The 20,625-nt window shown below is 61.4% G+C and overlaps 2 protein-coding genes across 2 annotated transcripts in view; one reads left to right on the plus strand and one right to left on the minus strand.

The window, feature by feature from the left end:
• FAM222A (family with sequence similarity 222 member A) overlaps positions 1-7,458 on the plus strand; it is a 28,697-nt gene extending 21,239 nt beyond the window's left edge. The window contains exon 3 of the mRNA XM_040081079.2: positions 4,948-7,458. Coding sequence (XP_039937013.1) covers positions 4,948-6,164 — 1,217 coding nt within the window. The 3' untranslated portion in view covers positions 6,165-7,458. The remainder of the gene's footprint in view (positions 1-4,947) is intronic.
• A 4,882-nt stretch (positions 7,459-12,340) lies between these two features.
• Positions 12,341-20,410, minus strand: TRPV4 (transient receptor potential cation channel subfamily V member 4). The gene is made up of 16 exons (XM_040080916.1): positions 20,361-20,410; positions 17,651-18,092; positions 16,521-16,693; positions 16,209-16,361; positions 15,981-16,121; positions 15,584-15,882; positions 14,970-15,149; positions 14,725-14,883; positions 14,517-14,609; positions 14,293-14,366; positions 14,042-14,207; positions 13,776-13,842; positions 13,239-13,552; positions 12,980-13,107; positions 12,647-12,768; positions 12,341-12,507 (listed from the first exon to the last, which is right to left on the minus strand). Exons 2-16 carry the CDS (start codon positions 18,013-18,015, stop codon positions 12,365-12,367), a joined length of 2,577 nt encoding a protein of 858 aa, XP_039936850.1. The 5' UTR covers positions 18,016-18,092; positions 20,361-20,410; the 3' UTR covers positions 12,341-12,364.
• Positions 20,411-20,625: the final 215 nt, after the last annotated feature.

The raw sequence follows: 20,625 nt of genomic DNA on the forward strand, positions 1-20,625 counted from the left end.
ACAGGGACCCCCCACGGCATCGGTGGCCGCTGTGCCACCCATCCTGGGGACACTGTCACTGTAGAAACTGCTGCTGGTGCAGGGTGGGAGCGCCGCAGGGTGTGACAGCTGCTCAACCCACCCAGTGCCCGCGGCCACCCTGCCTGGCAGCACCCAAAAACCACGGGTGACCCCCACACCCACCCTCCCCCCCATGCCCACCCATTGGTCACCCTGGTCTGGGCAGGGCAGCATCCCCCAGACACCCCCCAGCTCCATCTGGGACCCCCTGGAATCTGCCCTGCCCTTGCCAGCTGTGCCATGCTCCGTCCTCCAGGGCAGCCAGATCCTGCCAGGCAGCTTTGCTGCTTGGGGCACAGACCCAAAACTTGAAGGACTGTCTTGATTTGTTAAATGTAGCAGCTTTTGTTTGTTTTCTTCCAAGTGTTTTCCAAATATTGAGGTTTCTTCCAAGTGTTTTGCAAATATTTAGGGTTTTGCTCTGACAAAAATCTGTTCCCAGTGTGGCAGGCAGAGAAAAAAGGGGATTTTTGATGCTTTTCGAAGCTTTGGAGGCATTGGGATTGCCTTGCTGCAGGGGAACGGGGGGGATCCTGGTCCCAAAGCTGGGGGTGGGCTCTCTGATTTCTCAGAATTTAATTCATTTGGAGGCTGCAGCACTATTATTTTTTAATAAGAGCCATTGGCACGGCTGCTCAGGTCCCCAGTGTGCTCCTGCTCAGCATCGCTCCCCTTCCCGCCCCTCCTGCCCCTGTGCCAATTAAAAACCCTGCCTAATTGCTGCCCTTCTGCCCCGCCGGCTCAGAGAAGCTGGGCAGGAACAAACCAGGAGCTGAGGGCTGGAAATGCCAGTGCTGTTCCGGAAGAGGGGCAGGGCAGGGCAGGGATGGAGGCTGAGGATGAGCAGGGAGGGTGAGGTTGGGTAGGATGCTCAGGGCTCCAGGAAAGTGCCCCTTCCCAGGGGGAATGTGGCAATGGGAACACGTGAAGACAGACACTTCCTTGAGCTGCTTTTTGGGGCTGAGCCCTCCGTTTCAGCTTTTTTCCCATCTGAAAAAGGGGTGAAAAGCGTTTTCCTCCGGGACCACGGGAAGGCGAGGCCCCGTCCCCGGCGCTGGGAAGCTTCCAGCCACACGTCGCCTTCGGCGGCTTTGTAAAGATTCCCTGCCGAGATTACTCCTTTCATTTATTGCAAAATACTGTAGCGCCTTCGATGTGTAAAAATAAGGATTGTCCCCATCTTATCTCGGGAGGAATGGGCGAGGAGGGAGGGAGCAGCACGTTTCTCTCTGCTGTTAACCACTGAGGTGCCGTGTCCTGCCGCATTCCCACTTGGCTTCTCCCTAAAGAGTTCTTGCTCAAGGCCCTGATGCTGCTGGTGCTGATCCCCAAATTATTCCTCGTGCACCCAGACCTCCTGCTCCCCATCCCTTCCAGAGCCGGGCAGGCAGTGCAGTCTCGTGGACTGGAAATGAAATCGCTGGTGCCCGTGCTGATCCTCCTCCAGAGGAGAGGGAACCCAGCCAGGGATGGGGGACGCACAGGGCTGTGGGAGCAGAGTGGAGCTTCCTTCTGTGTGCTGAGTGTCCATCCTTCTCCTTCCTGATCCTGATCATCCTTCCCAATACTGAGCATCCTTCCTGGTCCTGGGCATCATTCCTGGTGCCGTTTTGATCCCGCAACTGCTTTAACCAAGCAGACCCTGCTTAGCTTCCCTTCCCTCCTTTCTTCCCATCTTCCTTTTTATTCCTAGACCTTGTGGGCTGTGGCTGCAGCCGGGCACGGTGTGGGGGTCCCTGGGGACACCGGGGATCGGAGGAATGCAGGGGATGCAAGGAATACTGTGGATGTGGGGGATTTGGGAGATGCAGGGAGTGCTGGGTGTGAGGGGGATGTGGGGGATGTGAGCGATGCTGGCAGAAGGTGGGCACGTTTGAGGAGGCTTTTGGGAGGGGTTTCTCTCACCTCTCCCACCCTTCCTTCAGCCATCCCTGGGCCCTGTCAGACATTTTGCCTCATCCTGCTGCTCCGGGCACAGCTCCCTGCTCCATAAACCGAGATTTATTCCGGACCGCAGCCCCAGCGGGGTCTGGGATTTACATCTGTGTCTGGGACTGGGTTTGGTGGCCAATTTGTTAAAGTAAAAAGTTGTTTAGCTGGAGGCATAATCTCATAAGCCCGTGCTGCCATTAGCCGGGGTCTCCTCTCTGCCTGGCTTTCCAATAATGCTCCAAGCAGAGGCTCAGAGTAATATAAAAAGCCATCGGATTATTACTGCGGGCGATGCATTTTCCATTTACAGTAATAAAATACCGGAGAAACAAAACAATTTAAAAATTCCAATAAAATTCAAACCAAATCTTTGGCTGCTGAGCAGATTCAATTATTTAGCTGTTATTGAGTGCAGGCTGGAAAAATAGAGCAGGTCAGAGAGGGAGGGGAGAGCTTGGACTCATCCCATGGGAATGCCGGTGAGGGAGGGAGCTGGGAGGCAGGGAAACATCTGGGAGAAGGGGCTGGCGATGGAAGCTGGTGGCTGGGCTGGGTTTAGGGATGGCAAGTGATGGGTTTAGGGATGGTGGTGCCCACTGTGCCGGCGGCCAGCCGGGGGTTCCGCCGTGCGTCCCCGCGGGGCTGCTGCGGTGCTCCAAGTTCAGGAGGGGATGGACACGGAGCACGGAGGACAAACAGCGAGCGGCCACGTCAGGGCGAGCCGTGGCTCGGGCGAGTTTGCATCTCGCAGCAATTACAGCCCGCTGGAAAAGCAGTAATTACTGCGGAGAACGTGCCGGCAGCAGCCGGGGGAGAGCGGCTGCTCCGTGATTTTCCCGGCGGGGGTGCGGTGCATCGCCCTGAGATGTGACAACACAGCGAATCGGTGCCTTGTCACATCCAGCACAGCTGGAGCAAGGAGCCGACAAAGGCTGCTGGCGGGTGGGATGCCCTCGGCCAGGCTCGGATCACGGCGCCTGTCCCACGGCACGGGGTCACCCCTGAAGTGTCACCTGTAGCCCCGGTGCTTGGGGACAGGGTTGTGGTTACCCCCATCAGGGAACCGCCGTGCCCACAGGTGACGCCACCTCCTTCCCTCCCTCCCGCAGCAAAGCCCCGTGGTTTTTTAATAATTTTCCTCGGAAAGGAGCATTTCCACGGGATGGGCTCATTAGGGATTCCGCAAGTGTCACCAGCTAATTAGTGTCGTGTTAATTGAGCATTCACGATGCTGCCACCTCCAAGGACGGCGGTGCTGGCATGAAGGGGAATGCAGATGCGCGTGCCGTGCCATTCCGCGCCATTCCGTGCCGTGCCTCTGGGCAGAGGGGTCCCATTCGCAGCCCCCTGCACCCTCTGGATTGGGGGGTGCCCGTGCCCAGCAGAGCCCACCGTGCCCCCTCAGTGTGCCCTCACTGCCCTGCTGCCTCTGCAGGAGCACCCAGAGGCCGGAGGGTCGGTGCCCGGGATGTCCTGGTGCCACACGTCCTCACGTGTCCTGCCAGAGGGAGCCGCTGGTGCTGTTCCTCCTGTGTTCCTGCAGCTCCATTAAATCCTCCTCAAAGGCGCTGGTTTTAATTGGCTTAATACACTCGTTATTAACAATGTCTATTTAAAGACACCTGTAAAAAGCCCATAACATCAGCTTAATGGCAGGCAATGGCTGGCGCAGGCGCTGCGTCCTGCCTGGGAAATTACTGCACTGATGGAGAGCACGGAGAGCATGGAGAGCACCCATGGATGGAGAGCAAGGAGAGCACCCATGGCTGGAGAGCACGGAGAGCAGCCACAGCCTCGCTGCTGTGTCCCACCTCTGCTGCTGGGAGCGGGGGTGATGTGGACAATCACAGATTCCAGTGCGTCCCTCCTGCTGAATCCTGCTTTGAACCAATGCCTGGTTCATCCGGTTGTGTCACAGCCGTGGAAGCGTCACTCAGAGTGCGGTTGGGATTGGCAAATCCCTCCACAGGGATTGTGGGACGTTCCCAGAGGTGCAGCTCTTCCATGGTGGCCTTGCCACCCGGGACATGGCGGCATCAGGGGTTGCTGATCCTGGTGGAATCGGGAGCAGGGTGCTCCAGGTACTGAGGGGCTGCATGGCCTGGCAGGGCTGGGCCTCTCCAAACCCCCCCAATTTTACCATCTTTCACTTGCAAAACCTCCCTCTGGGCAGGCACCAGGTCTGGCATTCCCAGCGTGCCGTAGACATCCCTTGGCAGGGCTGGGAATTTTGGGAACCAGCTGGGAGCCAGCCGTCGTTCCCATGTGCCGACGTGTACGTGCACGTGCCTGCGCGTGTGTGGAGATTTTAAATACCTAATTTATTCCATCTATTAGATAGATTTTGTAGATTTAATCATTTTCACAGTTGGTGGCTCATTGGATACTCAAGATAAACTCCAAATGAAAGTATAATGGGAACGACAAATGAGTTTTCACACCAGAATGGCAGAAACTTGCTCAGGAAAGAGTTTGAAAGGAACAAAACTATATACATATATAATTTTTTTTTTCCTGCAGTGGCTTTTGCTGACTCCAGTGGGTTACCACAGTTAATTTCACCAGTTTTGTTCATCTGTAAAATTGCATAAAAGTGACATTTTTGTGCTCATTATAGGAACTGCTGATTTATGGCTGGTAAATGCAATGCTTTTCCATTTTTGGTGAGGTTCCCGTAGCAGCGCAAAGCACCCATGAAATTGCTTGTATAATGTAGTTTAAATCCAATCTCAGGGAAAGATTCCCCCGTTGGGTAAAGTGACATTTCCATTCTCCACACCGAGTTTATTTTAGGCCACTTACAAGTGGCTCCCGTCAGCGGGAGGGGACGGCTCGGTGCCGTGACCCGGTTTCTGCCGGGGGCGGGTGGGATCCGGCCGGGGGAGGCTGGCGCTGGGCTGCTGGGTCCTCCTCACCCCGCTGGCACTGGATTCACCCCAGGCTTTGCTCCCGCAGGCGAGACGGCCCCCATGCATTCCCCGCGCTACCCCAGCCCCGCCGAGCTGGACGCCTACGCACAGAAGGTGGCCAACAGCCCGCTGACCATCAAGATCTTCCCCACCAACATCAGGGTCCCCCAGCACAAGCACCTTAACCGGACGGTGAACGGCTACGACACCACGGGGCAGCGGTACAGCCCCTACCCCCTGCACGCCGGCGGCTACCAGGGGCTGCTGGCCATCGTCAAAGCCTCCGGCAAAAGCGTGGTGAAGAACTCGGAGGGGAAGCGGACTAAGCTCTCGCCCGCCCAGGTGGGCGTCGCTCCCTACCCCGCCTCAAGCACTTTAGCTCAAGGTCCCTCCTGCGCCGGGCAGCTGAGCTACCACGGCGGCCAGAAGCAGCTGGAGGGTCCCGTTCCCCCCAACGTGACGGTGGCGGCCTCGGTGCTGCCGCTGGCGGGCAGGGGCCTGGCGCTGCCGCCCTCCAACCTGCCCTCCATCCAGAGCATCATCTACCAGATCAATCAGCAGTGCCAGGCGCAGGGCGCCCAGCCCGGCTGCCCGGCCGTCGTGGCCGCCCACCCCAGCCCGGCCAAGCACGGCGCCTTCGGGCCGGGCTACGGCGGCACCGTGCTGCCCGAGTGCCGCAAGGGCGCCGAGCTGGCGCTGGGCTCCAACCCGGCCGCCGCCCTGGGACCCAAGGCGGGCGTTTACCCCGAGGGCGCGGACTACCTGGCGTGGCAGCAGAAGCAGCAGCAGCAGCAGCAGCACCTGCGAATGTACAGCGCGGGGGGCAGCGGCGGCGGGGCGGCCCTCAGCAAATCCCCCGAGACGTGCGCGGGCGCCTCGCGGCCCTACGGCCTGGGCGGCGCGGGCGACAAGGTGAGCTCGTCGCCCTTGAACTGCATGCACGGCAACTTCGCGGTGGGGCAGTACTTCGCTCCGCCCTGGAACAGCATCCTGGTGACCCCCACCAGCGACTGTTACAACCCGCCGGAGCTGGGGGCCGGGCCCCGCGAGCTGGGGGTGCCCCCGGCCGAGGGGCTGCCCAGCAAGAGCCTCTGCAATACCTCCATCCTCAGCAGCAGCCTCCAGTCCCTGGAGTATCTCATCAACGACATCCACCCGCCCTGCATCAAGGAGCAGATGCTGGGCAAGGGCTACGAGACCGTGTCCGTGCCGAGGCTCTTGGACCACCAGCACGCCCACATCCGCCTGCCCGTCTACAGATAAGGGAACGATGCTGCTCTTCCCAAACCCAGGGCGAGGACTTTGGCGCGAGCCGCCGCTACCGGACCGCGGCGGCGAGGGCGGGGGGACAGGGAGGGGGACGCGGGGTCGGCTGCCAAAGGGCTCCCGGGACACTGGCGTTGCACCGGGGTCCCCAGACTGGAAACGCCCGCGACCAGCTGGAAGCCGAGGCCGAAGGACCGCTTGTCTATATAGCTCAGAAATCATTTTATCTCCACGAATGTGAACAGGGAATTGCTACGAGTTGCTGCTATCCAGGGAGGGGAGGCTCTGCTGCGCTGGCAGAGCCCCGGTGTCGTGGCCGGCCGGGAGGCTCCAGGGTGGGTCCCAGCCCGGTGTCGTGGCCGGGAGGCTCCGTGGTGGCCGGTGCTGACCTGGCAGCTGTCCAGGAGGCTCCACAGCGGCCGGTCCTGGCACGGCAGTGGCCGGGAGGCTCCGTGGTGGCCGGTGCCAGCCCAGTGGTGGCCGGTCCCAGCCCGGCGTGCGGCCGGTGCGTGGCCGCAGGGAGCCGGCGCCTGACCTGTAGCTGAAGTCCGTAACTTGCACTGCTTTGATTAAAGCTAATAACTGGGGACAGTCTGGAGGCTATTTAAAAAAAAACACTTGAAAACTTGAACAGAATTTTTTTTTTTTAATTTTTTTTTTTTTTTTTTTTTTTTTTTTTAGTTGACTAGGCTGTACATTTACGTGTTGGCTGCTACAGAGTCTCCTCCCACCCCCTCTTCCTCCTCGTCCTCCTCCTCTTGCCCGGCCCCACAGAGGCCACGGCTCCTATCAGGAGGTTCAGGACCCTCTCAGCCTCTCTCTCCCAGGAACCCCCCCGGCTCTCACACTTCCAGGCTGTTTTATTTCCCCCCTTACTGTCAGTTCTACCTTGGTTCTGGGTCGCGGTACCGAGGCGCTCACATACCTCCTTTTTTTTTTTTCCTCTTATCTTTTTCTTTTTTTTTAAAAAAAAAACAAAACCCCAAACAATTCCAAAATGCTCATTATGGTCCGTTTTTCACTCCGTGTAATTCTGCGTTTAATAGATTTGTTCATTTACAAAAGGCTCCTCACCACGAAATACAAAGTGTTTTGATGTTTAAAGGTAAAAGAAGAATAATATCCCGATGAAACCCAAGGTGATTGTGCTCAGAAAAGAGGTACTGTATCCCTGAAAGCCTGTTCAAGCACTAAGTGCATTTACAAATCTCTGAGAATGTTTTTTTTTTATACTAAAATTGACCATTATATTCTACTGTGAGAAGTGCTGGCTGCACTATATTGTTTTAAAAACGAGAAAACAAAATGAAAAAAAAAAAAAAAGAAAAAAAGAAAAAAAGAAAAAAAAAAAAAAAACCAAACACAAAACCCGCAAAGCCGTGTGTCAGGATGGTGTTTTTCCCAAAGTAAAACCAGGATCTCGCTGGATGTGTGCTCTGGAGTCTCTTTGCTTTGCTGTGGCCTCCCCTGGGTTCCCCCGGAGCTGGGACACCCCACCCCCTGCTCCAGGAGATTTTTAGGGCACAGAACAGCACCCATAAATAACCTGTTAACGATGCTGAGCCATTAATCCGGCCGGCACCAGTCTCTGCCTCACACCCAAGGGGCAGCACATGGCACAAATCCCTGGGATTAGGGCTGTGGCCTCACGTGCACCCATGGGACGCCTGTCCCTCGTGGGCAGCGGGTGCCAGGCCCAGGCACCGCGTCCCCATCCCGCCACCGGCGCAGGAGGTGGCATCTCCGCTGCCATCCCTCACCCGCGGCCGGTTTCCCACTGGGTTTCCCCATGGAAGGGGCATTCCCGGTGCCCAGGTGGGATGGGGGCTCTCTGGCGGCCCTGTCACTCTGAAATCCAACCCCGGCAGCAGCAATGGGTTGGTTGGAGCGGGATAATGGGGCTGAATCCCCAACAGCTCCCGGCTGTGGATGCATCCCCCCTCTGCTTCCCTGCCCCATGGTGTGACCTTATCCCAGCCAGGGAGGGGACTGAGGGTGGCAGAGGGTCAGCTGCCTTCTGTGCATGACCAAGAGGGTACAGGGATGGGATGGGATGGGATGGGATGGGATGGGATGGGATGGGGTGGGATGGGATGGGATGGGATGGGATGGGATGGGATGGGATGGGATGGGATGGGATGGGATGGGGACAAGGACAGGTATGGTGATGTGGACACAGGCCGGGGCTGGCAGCTCCATTTGTCTGGTTTCCTCACTCACCGGTATTTATGGCACGCCGGGAGGGGACCGCTCCGTCACCGTGACAGCCCATCCAGGGAACAAAGAGAAATTGGGACAAAAGGAAATTTTCACAGAGGTTAATGTTACTGATGGGGGGGGGTTCCACTGCCTGCCTGCTCCTTAAAATTAGTCCGTCTGGAGGAAGATCTTTGCTCAGATCCTTGTCATTAAAAAGACGCCACATCAAAGGAACGTGAGGCTGGAGCACGGCGGGGCTGCTGGGGGTCCCTCTGTGCAGGGCAGCCCCTCCTTGGGGACCCCCACGCACCAAAGGGGGGCTCTACAAAGGCCGGGGTGCACGGAGCCATGCTGGGGGCTCCAGGAGAAACTTTGCTCCGTCAGCGGTGCCCGTGGGAGGAGGATTCATTAGCTCTGCCTCCATCAGATTTCCCGGCTCGCCATAAATCAGGGCGAGCGGCTGGGAGCGACGGCGCGATCCATCTTGCAGGTCTCCAAGTCATTACATTTCATTAGGAGGTGTGCGGGGGGGGGGGGTGTTTTTATTATTTAGCAGGTTAATTCTCCCCTCGGATCGCTCCTCGGCAGGAGGATCTCGCTGGGCACGGGGAGGCTTCAGCCGTGGAACGCAAAAGAAATGGGTTCCTCCTTGATGGGCACCTGCCTCCAGCCAGGGCTGCCGCAGCGCCAGGTGCAGGTGAGCACGTGGGGACCCAAAATGTGCACAGACACCGGTGGGAGATGGGGCAGTGTCCTGGTTTGGGACAAATTTGGGAGAAAACCCCTGTATAGGATCCCTCTAAGGAAGCAAACCCAAGTGGCCCCTCCCTCCAACCGGTCCGGAAAAAAACCCAAAACCCTCTTTGGAGAAAAGTGGAAAAAACTATTTTACTAAAAAAATGAAGTGCATACAAGTATAAAGAATGAATAGTAAGAAACAATAAAACCTCTCCTTCTGAAGTGAGATGGCAAATTGAGAAAGTCCTTGCCGTGGGTGTAGCTCGGCTCTCTCTCAGTCTCTCCTCAGTCCCAGTCCCTCCGGCGCTGCTGGAAAATGCCGAGGTCCAGGCCCCGGTGGGCCGCAGGTGCAGCCCCCAGTGCTCCCCTGGGTTTTCAGTCCAGAGCAGGTTTAAACAATTCCAAGAAAAAGGAAAAAAACAGTCCAGGGAAATTCTCTGCCCTAGCTAGCTGAAACTAACTAAAAGCAAAGAAAAAATCTCTGTCCTGCAGTATCTCCAAGCCTCCACCGAACACCCCGTCTGGAGAAGAATGTGGAGGAGTCAGGCAGTTTTCTCAAAACAAACTCCGCGCTTCTCCTTGCTCTTAGAACCAGTCTTAAAGGCACAGGACTCAATATACAGCACAAACAGAACAGACCATTGGGGATACAGGCATCATAAAGTTACCCTAGGACAGGCAGGGACACCTGAGGAACATCCCAGCACCGAGGACGGACCCATTGCCCTCCCATTCCACGAGCGCTGTGGGAGCACACTGAAGGAAACGATGCTGCTCCCGGCCTACTAATATCTTCCTATTCAGATAGTCCCAATAACAACACCACCAGCAATACAGATTTCTCAGGCAGGTGTGCATGAGGCTGATATTAAACTTAGCGGCCGCCTCAGCTCTTTGGGAGCGAGGAGGAGAGACAGGCAGTATAAATTGCACGGCTGCAAAAGGACTCAAAAAAAAAAAAAAAAAAAAATTCCCCCATCTCTCATTTTGATTGATATTAGCTTCACAAATTAAGCTTTAGATTTATCTAAAAATAAATTTGCTTCCACGCTCCGCATTCTGGATGACAAGCGCTTTTCTCTTCCCTTTGTTGGGTTTGTCATCGCTGGCAGGGCGGCGCAGGGAGGGGTGGGAGGGGGCCGGGGGGGAGCAACCCCCTGTTCACCAGCCCCTGGGGTGCCCCCAGCACCACAGCCGAGGGTGAAACAGCTCAAGGCTGGCTGGGGCAGGCAGTAAAAGGGCCAAAGTCAATCCCTGAAGGTGGCAGAGCCGTCCTGTGCCGGGATGTCACCGTGGTGGCTGTGGTGTCCCCGTCCTCACAGAGCCACCGCAGGGTGCCGTGATGATGCGGGGGCTTGGTGACAGCTGCCCCTCCTACACCCCAAATCTTTTTAAAGCCCACTGACATGTGGCCTCTTGGCTTTGGGGCACCAAGAACTGCACGGGAGGGGAGAAAATTGGTTTATATCTCATTTTACTGGAAAATCCCATCTCTGGTGCAGCAGCTGGGGGCAGCCACGGTGCTGAGCCCATCTCCGGCACGTTGGGTGGCTGAGTCCTGTTCCAGGGCTTCCCAGCCCCACACACGGCCCAGCCAGGGCTGCCCACTGCGGAGTAAAAGCCACATTTTGGCCACCCAGTCGAGTAAAAGCCAAGTTTATTGTTTTCACCCAAGAACCGGCCTAGAAGCGGAGCAGCTCAGCTCCTCATTCGATTATGAAGCAGGAGCCGCCACCTCCGCCTCTCCCAAGGAGCGATAATGAAACATATTCATCCCTCACCCTGGGGAAATACTTAAACCACAATATGAGAGATGTATGTAAATCACATTTAAACAGAGACGGCGCCGTTAACGCTGACGGCGACTCATCAAGTTGGAAGATGAAAAGTCCCCTCTGCTGATAAAGCTTTTGCTGAGAGAGCTGGGCTGTCCCCAGGGCCCTGGCCGGGGTCTCTGTCAGTGTCACCGTGTCACCCTGCCGCTGGTGCCCACCCAAAGCGCTCCTCCACACCTGCACAACGTCCAGCTGCTAAAGGAACGCTCGGCACTGCAGGTGAACCGGAGGATGAGGAGGAAAGGAGTTACGGAGGGTGATGGATGGGATGGGGTGAGGAGGGGAATGGGATGGGGATCCATGGGGAAGGACTAGAGACGGGACGGGATGGGGTAGGGCTGCGATGGGGATGGGATGGAAGCACTGGTTTTCCCCCGGCCCGGTAGCGGCACCACCCCTGCGCTCGGGGTGCGGGCTCAGGCCCGGCGCGGGCTCTCCGCGCCCGCCGGGGCCGGTCCCGCATGGCGCGGTGTGTGCTGCCCTCGCGTGGGGCCGCCTCGCACTGCGGCCGTGCGCCGCGTCCCTGCACCGCACCTGTGCATCGTATCCATGTACTGCACCTGTGCACCGCATCCCTGCACCGCACCTGTGCATTGTATCCATGTACTGCACCTGTGCACCGCGTCCCTGCACCGCACCTGTGCATTGTATCCCTGCACCGCACCTGTGCACCGCATCCTCCCTGAACCACACCTGTGCACTGCATCCATATACTGCACCTGTGCATTGTATCCATGTACTGCACCTGTGCATCGTATCCATGTACTGCACCTGTGCATTGTATCCATGTACTGCACCTGTGCATTGCATCCCCGCACCGCACCTGTGCATCACAACCATGCACTGCACCTGAGCCCGGCATGACAGGTGACCATGCCCGAAGGCACGGCATGGCTCAGCATGGTCTGGCAAGGTTTGGCATGGCTCGGCATGGTTTGGCATGGTCTGGCATGGCTTGGCATGGTCTGGCAAGGTTTGGCATGGCTCGGCATGGTTTGGCACGGCCCGGCCAGGGAGCGGGCAGCTCCTCCGCTCCACAGCCTGGCTCTCCCCACCCCGGAGTCACTCAGCACTGGGAGGACGCGGCGGTGGCGGGTCAGTCTTTATTACCGAATAAATAATCGTAGGAATCTTGTGCAAAACTCCGCGGCAAAACCATCGGCCTGAGCCCGGGCCGAGGCTCCCGGCACGGCACGGCCCCGGCACAGCAAAGCGAAGCGGTGGCACCGGAGCTGGCCGGTGAGAGCCGGGACAGCCGGCAGCGCCGGGGCACGGCCAGACCCCCCGATCCGGGCTGGACACCCGCGGCTGCCGGAGGGGCAGAGGCTGCGCGAATCCCTGAGGAGCGGACAAGCACCATCCAGCTCAGCCGTGATTCCGGAGCCGCTCCGGGGGCAGAGTCCATCAGCGGCCGGCGCTGCCGGGCTAGAGCGGGGAGCTCGGGGCATGGCCGTGCCGCCGCTCCCGCGGCTCCGCTGTGCCCATGGTCCCCAGGGGCACCACCACCTCCTCCGGCGGGCAGCTCTTGTTCAGCTCCACCACGCGCGGCACCACCGTCGACCACCGATCTGTGGAGAGGGTGGGAGGTGCGCGGAGCCCGGAGCCTTATGGCTGCCCCCCAGACCCCCAGATATCCGCTCCCGGGGTTCATCAGAGCCTGCAAGCAGCATCCCGAGGGATGCCCCCGGCCCACAGCGCGGCGCTCACCTCTCCGCAGCCGGCCCACGGTGTGCGAGAAGCCGTAGTACTGGTAGGTGTCACTCTTGCCCGGGTCCTCACTGATGATGCCCAGGTTCTGGTTCCAGTGGGACCAGTTCACCTCGTCCACCCTGTGGGGAAGGTCAGAGCCGCAGGGGCTGCACGGAGTGCCCGGGAAGCAGGGCGGGAGCTCCGGCGCCCACCGGCAATGCCAGCTGCCTCCAGGTCAGTACAAAGCACCCAGCAAACGAGTGCACGGTGCCAGACCCCCCCCCAAAATCCTGCTGGCTCTGCTGGGAGAGGCTCAGCTGCTCCCCAGCCTCCGAGGGCGCCCACCTTTACCTGAAGCACCAGCGGCGGTCGGGGGTCCCGTCCGTGCCCTTGCCCACAGTGACCATCTCCCCCGAGCGGAAGGCTTTCCGCAGGAACACCGGGAAGGAGCGCTCGATGTCCAGGATGGTGGTGGCCCACTGCCAGGGACACCAGGGACTGCTTGAGCACGGAGGTGCCGTGCCCGTGGAGCTCGGGATGCCTCGATGCTGCAGCCCCCCAGGCACAGGCAGCCCCTGGAGCCCCTGCCCCACCGCCCCCAGCGCGGCACCTGCAGCTTCCAGATGTGTTTGCTCTCCTTGGAGACCTGGCCCACGGTCTCTCCCATGAGGGCGATGAGCATGTTGAGGAGGAGCACAAAGGTGAGGATGATGTAAGTGACGAGGAGGATGATGAAGACGCCGGGGTACTTGGCGCTCTCGAGCATCTCCAGGTCGCCCATGCCGATGGTGAGCTTGAAGAGGTCGAGCAGGAAGGTGCTGAAGGTCTGGCTGTCCCGGCAGGATGGGTAGGTGGGCACTGTGCAGTTGGACTTCTCGCTGCAGGACTCACTGCTGGGACACGGGTTGAGGAGGGACACCAGGGCTGGGGGAGAAGGGACAGGGACAGCGAGTCCGCAGGGGCAATGGCAAGGACAGGATCCACAGTGGGCCCCGGTGTGGCTCTGTGCTGGCTGAGACCTTCTCCACCACGGGAGGAGGCCAAGGCTGAGCCTGCGGGCAGGTGGGATGGAGCCGGGGGTCTGCAGCCCCCTGCCCAGCCATGCTGAGCCACAGGGCTCGTCCTTCCCCCAGCCAGGGCTGGTTACCTGAGGCGTAGCCGATCATGAAGAGCAGGTAGACCAGGAGGAAGCGGAACAAGTCTTTGAAGAGGATCTGAAAGTGATGGAGAGAAGGGTGAGGTGTGCTGGACCATGGCATCATCACCAAGCTGTGCTGCCGGCACGGCTGGGCTGGGAGCAGGGCACTGGAGAGCCACAGGAACCCTTCACAAAGCCTGGAGGAACCTCTTTGGGCTGCACTTCCACGGGAGCATCACCCCTGGAGAAGGACAGGACCCACGACCCCACCAGACCTTCTGGATCATGATGCTGTAGGTCCCCGTCAGCTTGAGCCCGCGGGTGAAGTACAGGGCGTTCATCCAGCCCAGCACCAGCGCAAAGACCATGACAGCCAGGTAGGCCTCGATGCCACCCAGGTACAGCCCCGCCGTGACAATCACCAGCACCGAGTAGATGAAGCTGGAGGAGAGTTGGGGTCAGACCCTGCACCCACAAGCCCAGGGCGGGCAGTGGCTCGTGGTGGCCCTGGGGGTTCCATACGTACTAGAGCAGCTGGAAGGAGCCATCTATGAAGAAGGAGTTCACACCCGGGCACTTCTTCATGAACAGGTCTTTGATCTGTGGGGCAGAGGCAGAGTTTGGAGGGTCTCAGTGGCAGGGTCCCCGTGTCTGGGGACACTGTGGCAGTGGTGGATGCATCAGGGGATGGGGCTGTCACTCCTGGAGACCCCAAAGAGTTTGGTGGTCCCCCTGCCTCGCCACACTGACGTTTGTGCAGAAGAAGAGGATTCCAGTGAGGAGGGTGATGATCTCCCCGGCCAGGCGCAGGTAGTCGGCGGTGCTGGTGTAGGGGTAGGGCGGCTGTGGGGAGAGCACAGGGCTGAGCTGCTCCCCCATCCCCTGGGGACAGAGCCCTGCCAGACCCCCCCTGCCAGGCAGAGCTGCCCCATGGGGCTGTGCCAGCGCTGGGACTCACGGGGCCTTCCATGGGGCGGTAGTAGGCGACGAGGGTGAAGATGATCATGGCGCTGAGGTAGGAGACCACGCTGATGTAGAAGGAGACGGCCCCAAACTTGCGCCACTTGTCCCTCAGCAGCTCGTTGATGGGCTCCACGGCCAGCATCTCGTGGCGGTTCTGGTGGCACATCGGGGCTGACAGAGGGGACAGGGCCACCCGGTCCCCTCCAGACCCCTCTGAGTCCCCCCCCAGCCCCTGCACACCTCGATCTTGCTGTTGTAGACGAGGATCTCCAGCACGGACACCTCCTCCCCGCAGGTGTCCAGCGAGGAGAGGTCGTACAGGGAGGAGTAGACGGGGCCGTACGCCCAGTCCTTGAATTTCCGGGAGAGGTGCCGCACGTCCTCGTCCGTGATCTCCCGCCGGATGATGTGCTGGAAGATCTGCCGGGGGGAAGAGTGCTACCCACAGACCTGGCCCCACCGGCCTGGGGCACCCTGCCCTCCTGCCAGCCCACCCTGGGTGCATCCCCCAACCCACCCCCTGCACCCCAGCGGGCTCAGGATGCTCCCGGGCGCTCCTGGGCTGACGCAAAGACACCGTCGCAGCCCTCCAGGATGCTGCAGCTTTTGCATTTTTGATGTCTCCCCTGCCTGCCCCACCAGAGGCCAAGGGCAGATCAGGGGAGAAGATGGGCCGTGTGAGGAGTTAATTAGGAAAGGGCCAGAATGCAAAGGGGTGTTAATTAGCCAGGTTAACAGGCTGCACATCCAGGTGTCCACCAGCATCTGCAGAGAGAAGCCGTGCACGCACTGAGTGTGACAGGGCTCAGCAGGGATGGCAGGGAGCCGTCCCCCGACGCCAGGGGACACCGTACCCCGATCTTGCCGGTCTTGGCTGCCATCATGAGCGGGGAGAGGCCGTCGTTGTTGAGCAGCGCCTCCAGGTTGGTGTCGGGGAAGAGCTTGGCGCACTTGACGAGGAGCAGGTCGTACATCTTGGTGACAAACTTGGTGTTCTCGCGGGTGTTGTCGGCGATGGCCACCAGGGCGTGCAGCACGGTGTTGCCGCGGGAGTCCTGGCGCCGCAGGTCCGCCTGCTTGTGCCCGTTCTCCGTCAGGTAGTGCACGATGTGCGGCTGGTTGGTGCAGGCGGCCAGCGAGAGGGGCAGCTCACCTGCGGGGACCACAGCGGGGCTCCTGTCACCCCCTTCCCCCGCCGTGGGGACATCTCGGGGTGCATTTCTCCCCCTCCCCGGCTCCCTCGCCGCTCACCGAAGTAGAAATACCCGCCCTCGCTCTTGGGCTGGAAGAAGCGGCCGCGGGCCTGGGCATGGACATCCGCTCCCTTCTCCACCAGCAGCTCCACGTAGTGCTTGCAGCGGCGCTCGATGGCGATGTGCAGCGCTGTCTGACCTGCGACACCGCCGCCCGTCAGACACCGCCGTGCCCAGGTCCCTCCGCTGCTCCCTGAACCACCCCAGTGTCCCCCACGGCCCCTACCTCGGTAGTAGACGTCCCTGAAGGGCGAGTTGATGAACTCCCGCATGTTCCCCGTCTTCTCGGCGATGTCCAGCAGGACGGGGATGGTGTCGTTCTTGCCCCCGCTCAGGTTGAGCAGGGCTTTGGGCAGGCAGGTCTTTCCCGTGGAAGGTTCTGCGAGTGGAAGGTGCTGAGGGGGGGGCCCACGGCAAACCCCTGAGGCCCCTGGCTCCCCGTGCCAGAGCTGTGCATCCCCATCCCACAGGAATGGAGGGATGGCCAGGGGTCACGGCACAGCCCCGGCACCAGCGCAAGGAGCACCCAGGTCCTCACCTCGGAACTCCTCGTCTGTGAGGCGCTTCTTGTGAGTGAGCAGGAAGGAGAGGAGCCCATCCAGGCCGGCCGGGGACCCCCGGGAGACGATGTCGAAGAGGATGGGTCTGTTGAAGACCTTGAGGACGGGGGGTGGGTCGGGAGCCGGGCCCTTCGCGGCCGGGGGCTGCTTCCTGCGGGAGAAACGCCAGCGCTGGGAACAGGAGCCGCTTTCTCGGCTTCCCCCACCTGTGCGACGAGCTTGAGGGTGCTCAGCCACTGGGGACAGGCAACGTGGGGACACCTCGCTGTGAGGCCAGGGCAGCCTCGCCATCCACAGCAGCCCGGTGCTCCCGGTGCTGTGCCAGCTCCCAGCCAGGGGCTGCAGCGCTTGGGGCCCCGAGCTCTGCCCCCCGGGAGGGACGGGCCGCAGGCTTGGTCACGCTCCGGCAGCACGGGTGAAGCCAGACCGGTCGGAGCAGTCGGCAGCAGCGGGGGATGGACCGGGGACAGCTCTGGGAGCCGGGAATGGGGGCACCGGGGATGGGGACACCGGGAACGGGTGCAGGACGGACGGCGGCTGTCCCAGCCGGGGAGGTCCAATCTCATGGCTCATGGGACATCCTGGCCCCCTCCACCCGCCTCCACGGGAGAACATCCCGCTCTCCTAAGCCGGTTGCACCCCTGGGTGGGGACACTGGCGGGCGGCCCCAGGTGCCCGGCACAGAGGGGCATTGTGCGTCCGGCCGCGGGTTCGCCCCCCCCGGCTCCGGTTTCCTGGCGCGGGCAGGGCGGAGGCCCTCCTGAAAAGCCCTTTCATGCCGCAGCCAGACGGCCGCACCGGCCAGGGGAGCGGCCGGGCGCACAGAGCCTCTTTCATGGCGCCCATAAGGGGGAAGGGGAGCGCGCTCCGGCCGCGCGGTACCGGGGGCTGCGGACCCCCACCACGGCACGGCACGGCACGGCACGGCACGGGCCAGCGCTGCCGCCGGGAGCTGCTCCCTGTGCGCCGCACCCCCGCCCAAAGCACCCCGAAGTGCCGCTCGAGGGTGTGCCCACGTCCCTGCTGCTGAACATCCCCATCCCCACCGGGGTGCCCCCACCCCAGCACCCTCCGCCGCACCGGGGGGGCGCGGGGGTCCCGTACTCACTCCGCGACCCTCCTGCGCCAGCGCTTCTGCTCGCTGGGGTGGTGGCGGTAGGTGCCGTAGTCGAAGAGGGAGTCCATTGGGGCTTTCTTGGGCGCGGGGACCACGGGCGACTCGTAGATGGTGGCCTCCAGCAGCTCCATGGGCTTCGGGGCGCCTTTCCGAAAGGCCCCGTGGAACTTCATGCGGAGGTTTTGCTTTCCATCCCCGGCGCCGGGCGGACCCCGGGCTGCCTCGGCGGGGCTCGGGGTGTCCTCGCTCTCGAACAGGTTGGCCAGAGAGGAGAGCGGGAAGGATTCGTTCTGCAGGGAGCCGTCCTCCCCCGCGCCCTCCCCGGCATCGCGCGGGGCATCTTCGGTGTCTGCCATGCTCCGTGCCCGGAGGGACGGGCACGACTGACCGGCCTGCCTGGCTGGGACCCCCGGCTCCTTCCACGAGAGCAGACCTGGCGGAGGAAAACCGCGTGTCACCCCCACAAGTCCCTCCCCATCCTCTCCCCGGGGCACCGAGCCCCGCGGAGGGACAGGTCCCACACCCACCCTGGCAGAGGCTGGGGCCGGCGGGATCGCCTGCTGCTCAGAATCTCCCGGACGGTCCTGCCCTTGTCCCGGCTCTCCTCGGCACCCACCTACCCTCTGCGGGGACCCCTCGGGTCTGCGGGGCCCCTCCGGCTGCTGCGCTGCCGTGCTGGGCGAGGGCGAGCCCGGCCCCGCTGCGGTCAGCCGGGGTGCAGCCCAGGACAGGGCACAGAGCAGACCCTGTGCGCCGCGATCTGCCGCCCAAGGAAAGAAAACATTCCTCGGGATACTCCCCGCATCCAGGGAAGCGCCCAGAGGCAGCAGGAGCTGCCACCGCAGCAGGGCTGGGAGCGGGGCCAGGGATGATGCTGCTGGTCCACAACCCGGGGGGGTTCGGTGGGACCCCGATCCGGGGAGCGGCACGGGGCGGGGCTGCAGCCCGCGGCGGGGCAGGAGCGGCGCTGGAACAAGAAATTACGGGTTTAGGTTGCCCGGAGGGACGTGGAGATGAAGGAGAGACGTGCTGTCAGCGCGGCCAGCAGAGCGCTGTACCGTGTCACCGCGTCCGGGACACGGACAGGTGACTGACCTCAGGCACTCCCCCAGCCTCGCTTTCCACCAAAAACCCTCCGGCGAAACCCAGCAGCGTTAGGGCTCAGCACAGCTCCCCTCCTGCGGGGAGCACAGCCTTCCCGGGACAAAAAAAAGCAGCGGGAAACGTATCATTTTGTGCTGGGCTGATACTCTGTGCGACAAGCCACAGTGACAGGCTGGGCCGTGTCGGGAGGGCGGCCCAGCCGGGAAAAGGGCTCGGATGAGGCGGCAGGTCCTGGCAGCCACGCGGTGCTCCCCTGAGCACGGGGGATGACGGTGGCAAACGGCCTCGAAACACTGCAGGGACAGGGAGGGGGTTCAGGCAGCGGCCCCTTCTCCCTGCCAGCCTGGGGGGCACCAAGTGGGGCTGGTGCAGCCCTGGGGGAAACCAGAAGGGCCAGTGCAGCCGTGGGGTACACCGAGTGGGGACAGTGCGGCCCTTGGGGGACACACAGCAGGGATGCTGCAGCCCTTGGGGGACAGCCAGAAGGGCCAGTGCAGCCCTGGGGGACACAGGAGCTGACAGTTTCTCCTCTTTGCTGACCTTCCTGCCATCGCCGTCTCTGCAAGAAATTCCACAGGCACCTGCCAAAGCCCGCAGGTCCCACATGCCGACCCCACGCAAACAGGGTTTGACCTCGGACAGTGGAGGAGAGGGAATTGCCAAGCACACGGACCCTGCGGGCTGGGAATGGGGACGGAGCGCCTGACATGTCCAAACTGCTGGGACACGGAAAAGCGCAGCCTTAGGGAAAACCCGTCCACGGCACGGGCTGTCACACACCTGCCGGGACCCAAGCTTGTGTGCGAAGTGAGGGACTCAGGGCTGGTGCCGTCAGCCCCGGCGCTGCCAGGAAAGGTGCTGTCACAGGGGTTTGATTTGGCCCGTGAGTTATTTGGGTTTGGAGTTTTCAGACTTCCTCACCTCATGGAATATCTGAGTCAAGGCACAGCTCTCGCATCCAACACAAACCCCACCTGTGCTCCCACCTCTTCCCAGCTTCCCACCGAGGTATCTCCCAGCTGGAGCAGTGTCCCCAGTCAGTGCCCACTCCAGCCCACCACGGGAGCACGGACGCTGTCACCAAGAGCGGGAGGAGCGGGGACATCTATGGGTGGGTGTCCCATGACTCCGGTGCGAGTGAATCACTGAAACCACAGCGGGTTCTCGTCGGAAATGCCCATCCGAAGCGATGCAGCTGCTTCCCAAAATCATCCTCACCGCTGGGCCCGTGCTCACCTCGGCAACAGCCAGGAGCTCGGTGTGGGCAGCATGGGGGGGTTCGGAGCCGGTGGGAGCCCCCTCCTCAAAGCCTGGGAACCCACCCGGCACCTCAGTCTCAGGTCATGAGTCCCCAAGCTGTTCGGACAGTGCCCAGGCATCCATAAGGGTCCACCTGGCCCTGCTCAGCTCAGCCCTCGACCCCGGCCTCACCTGGGGTCTCCATCCTGCCCCGGCCCCCGTGTTCTCCCCGGAGAGCTCCATCCCGCCCCAGTTCCCATGTCCCCGCAGCGGAAGCTCCGTCCAGCTTCGGTTCCCGTGTCCCGGCCCGTCCCACTCGCGGTCTCGCCCCCCGTTTCCCGCTCCCCCGGCTCCGTACCGCAAAAGGTCCCGTGGAAAGTCCCGCAGGCTCCGGCGCCGCCGAGTCGCCCGGGGCCGGTCCCCAGAGCGGCCCCTCCCCGCCCCGGCCCCGGCTCCAGCGGCGGAGGCGGCACCGGGACCCGCCCTCGGGATCGGCCCCCGCCCCCGCGGCCCCGGGCAGTCCCTCGGGAACACCGGGCCCAAAACAGCCCGCGAGGAGCAGCCCCAAAACACCACTCGAAAATTAAACCCCCAGGAAGAAACGTCTCTGACACAGCCATCCC

Source organism: Hirundo rustica, chromosome 17, assembly GCF_015227805.2.
Source record: "Hirundo rustica isolate bHirRus1 chromosome 17, bHirRus1.pri.v3, whole genome shotgun sequence".
Lineage (NCBI taxonomy): Eukaryota > Metazoa > Chordata > Aves > Passeriformes > Hirundinidae > Hirundo > Hirundo rustica.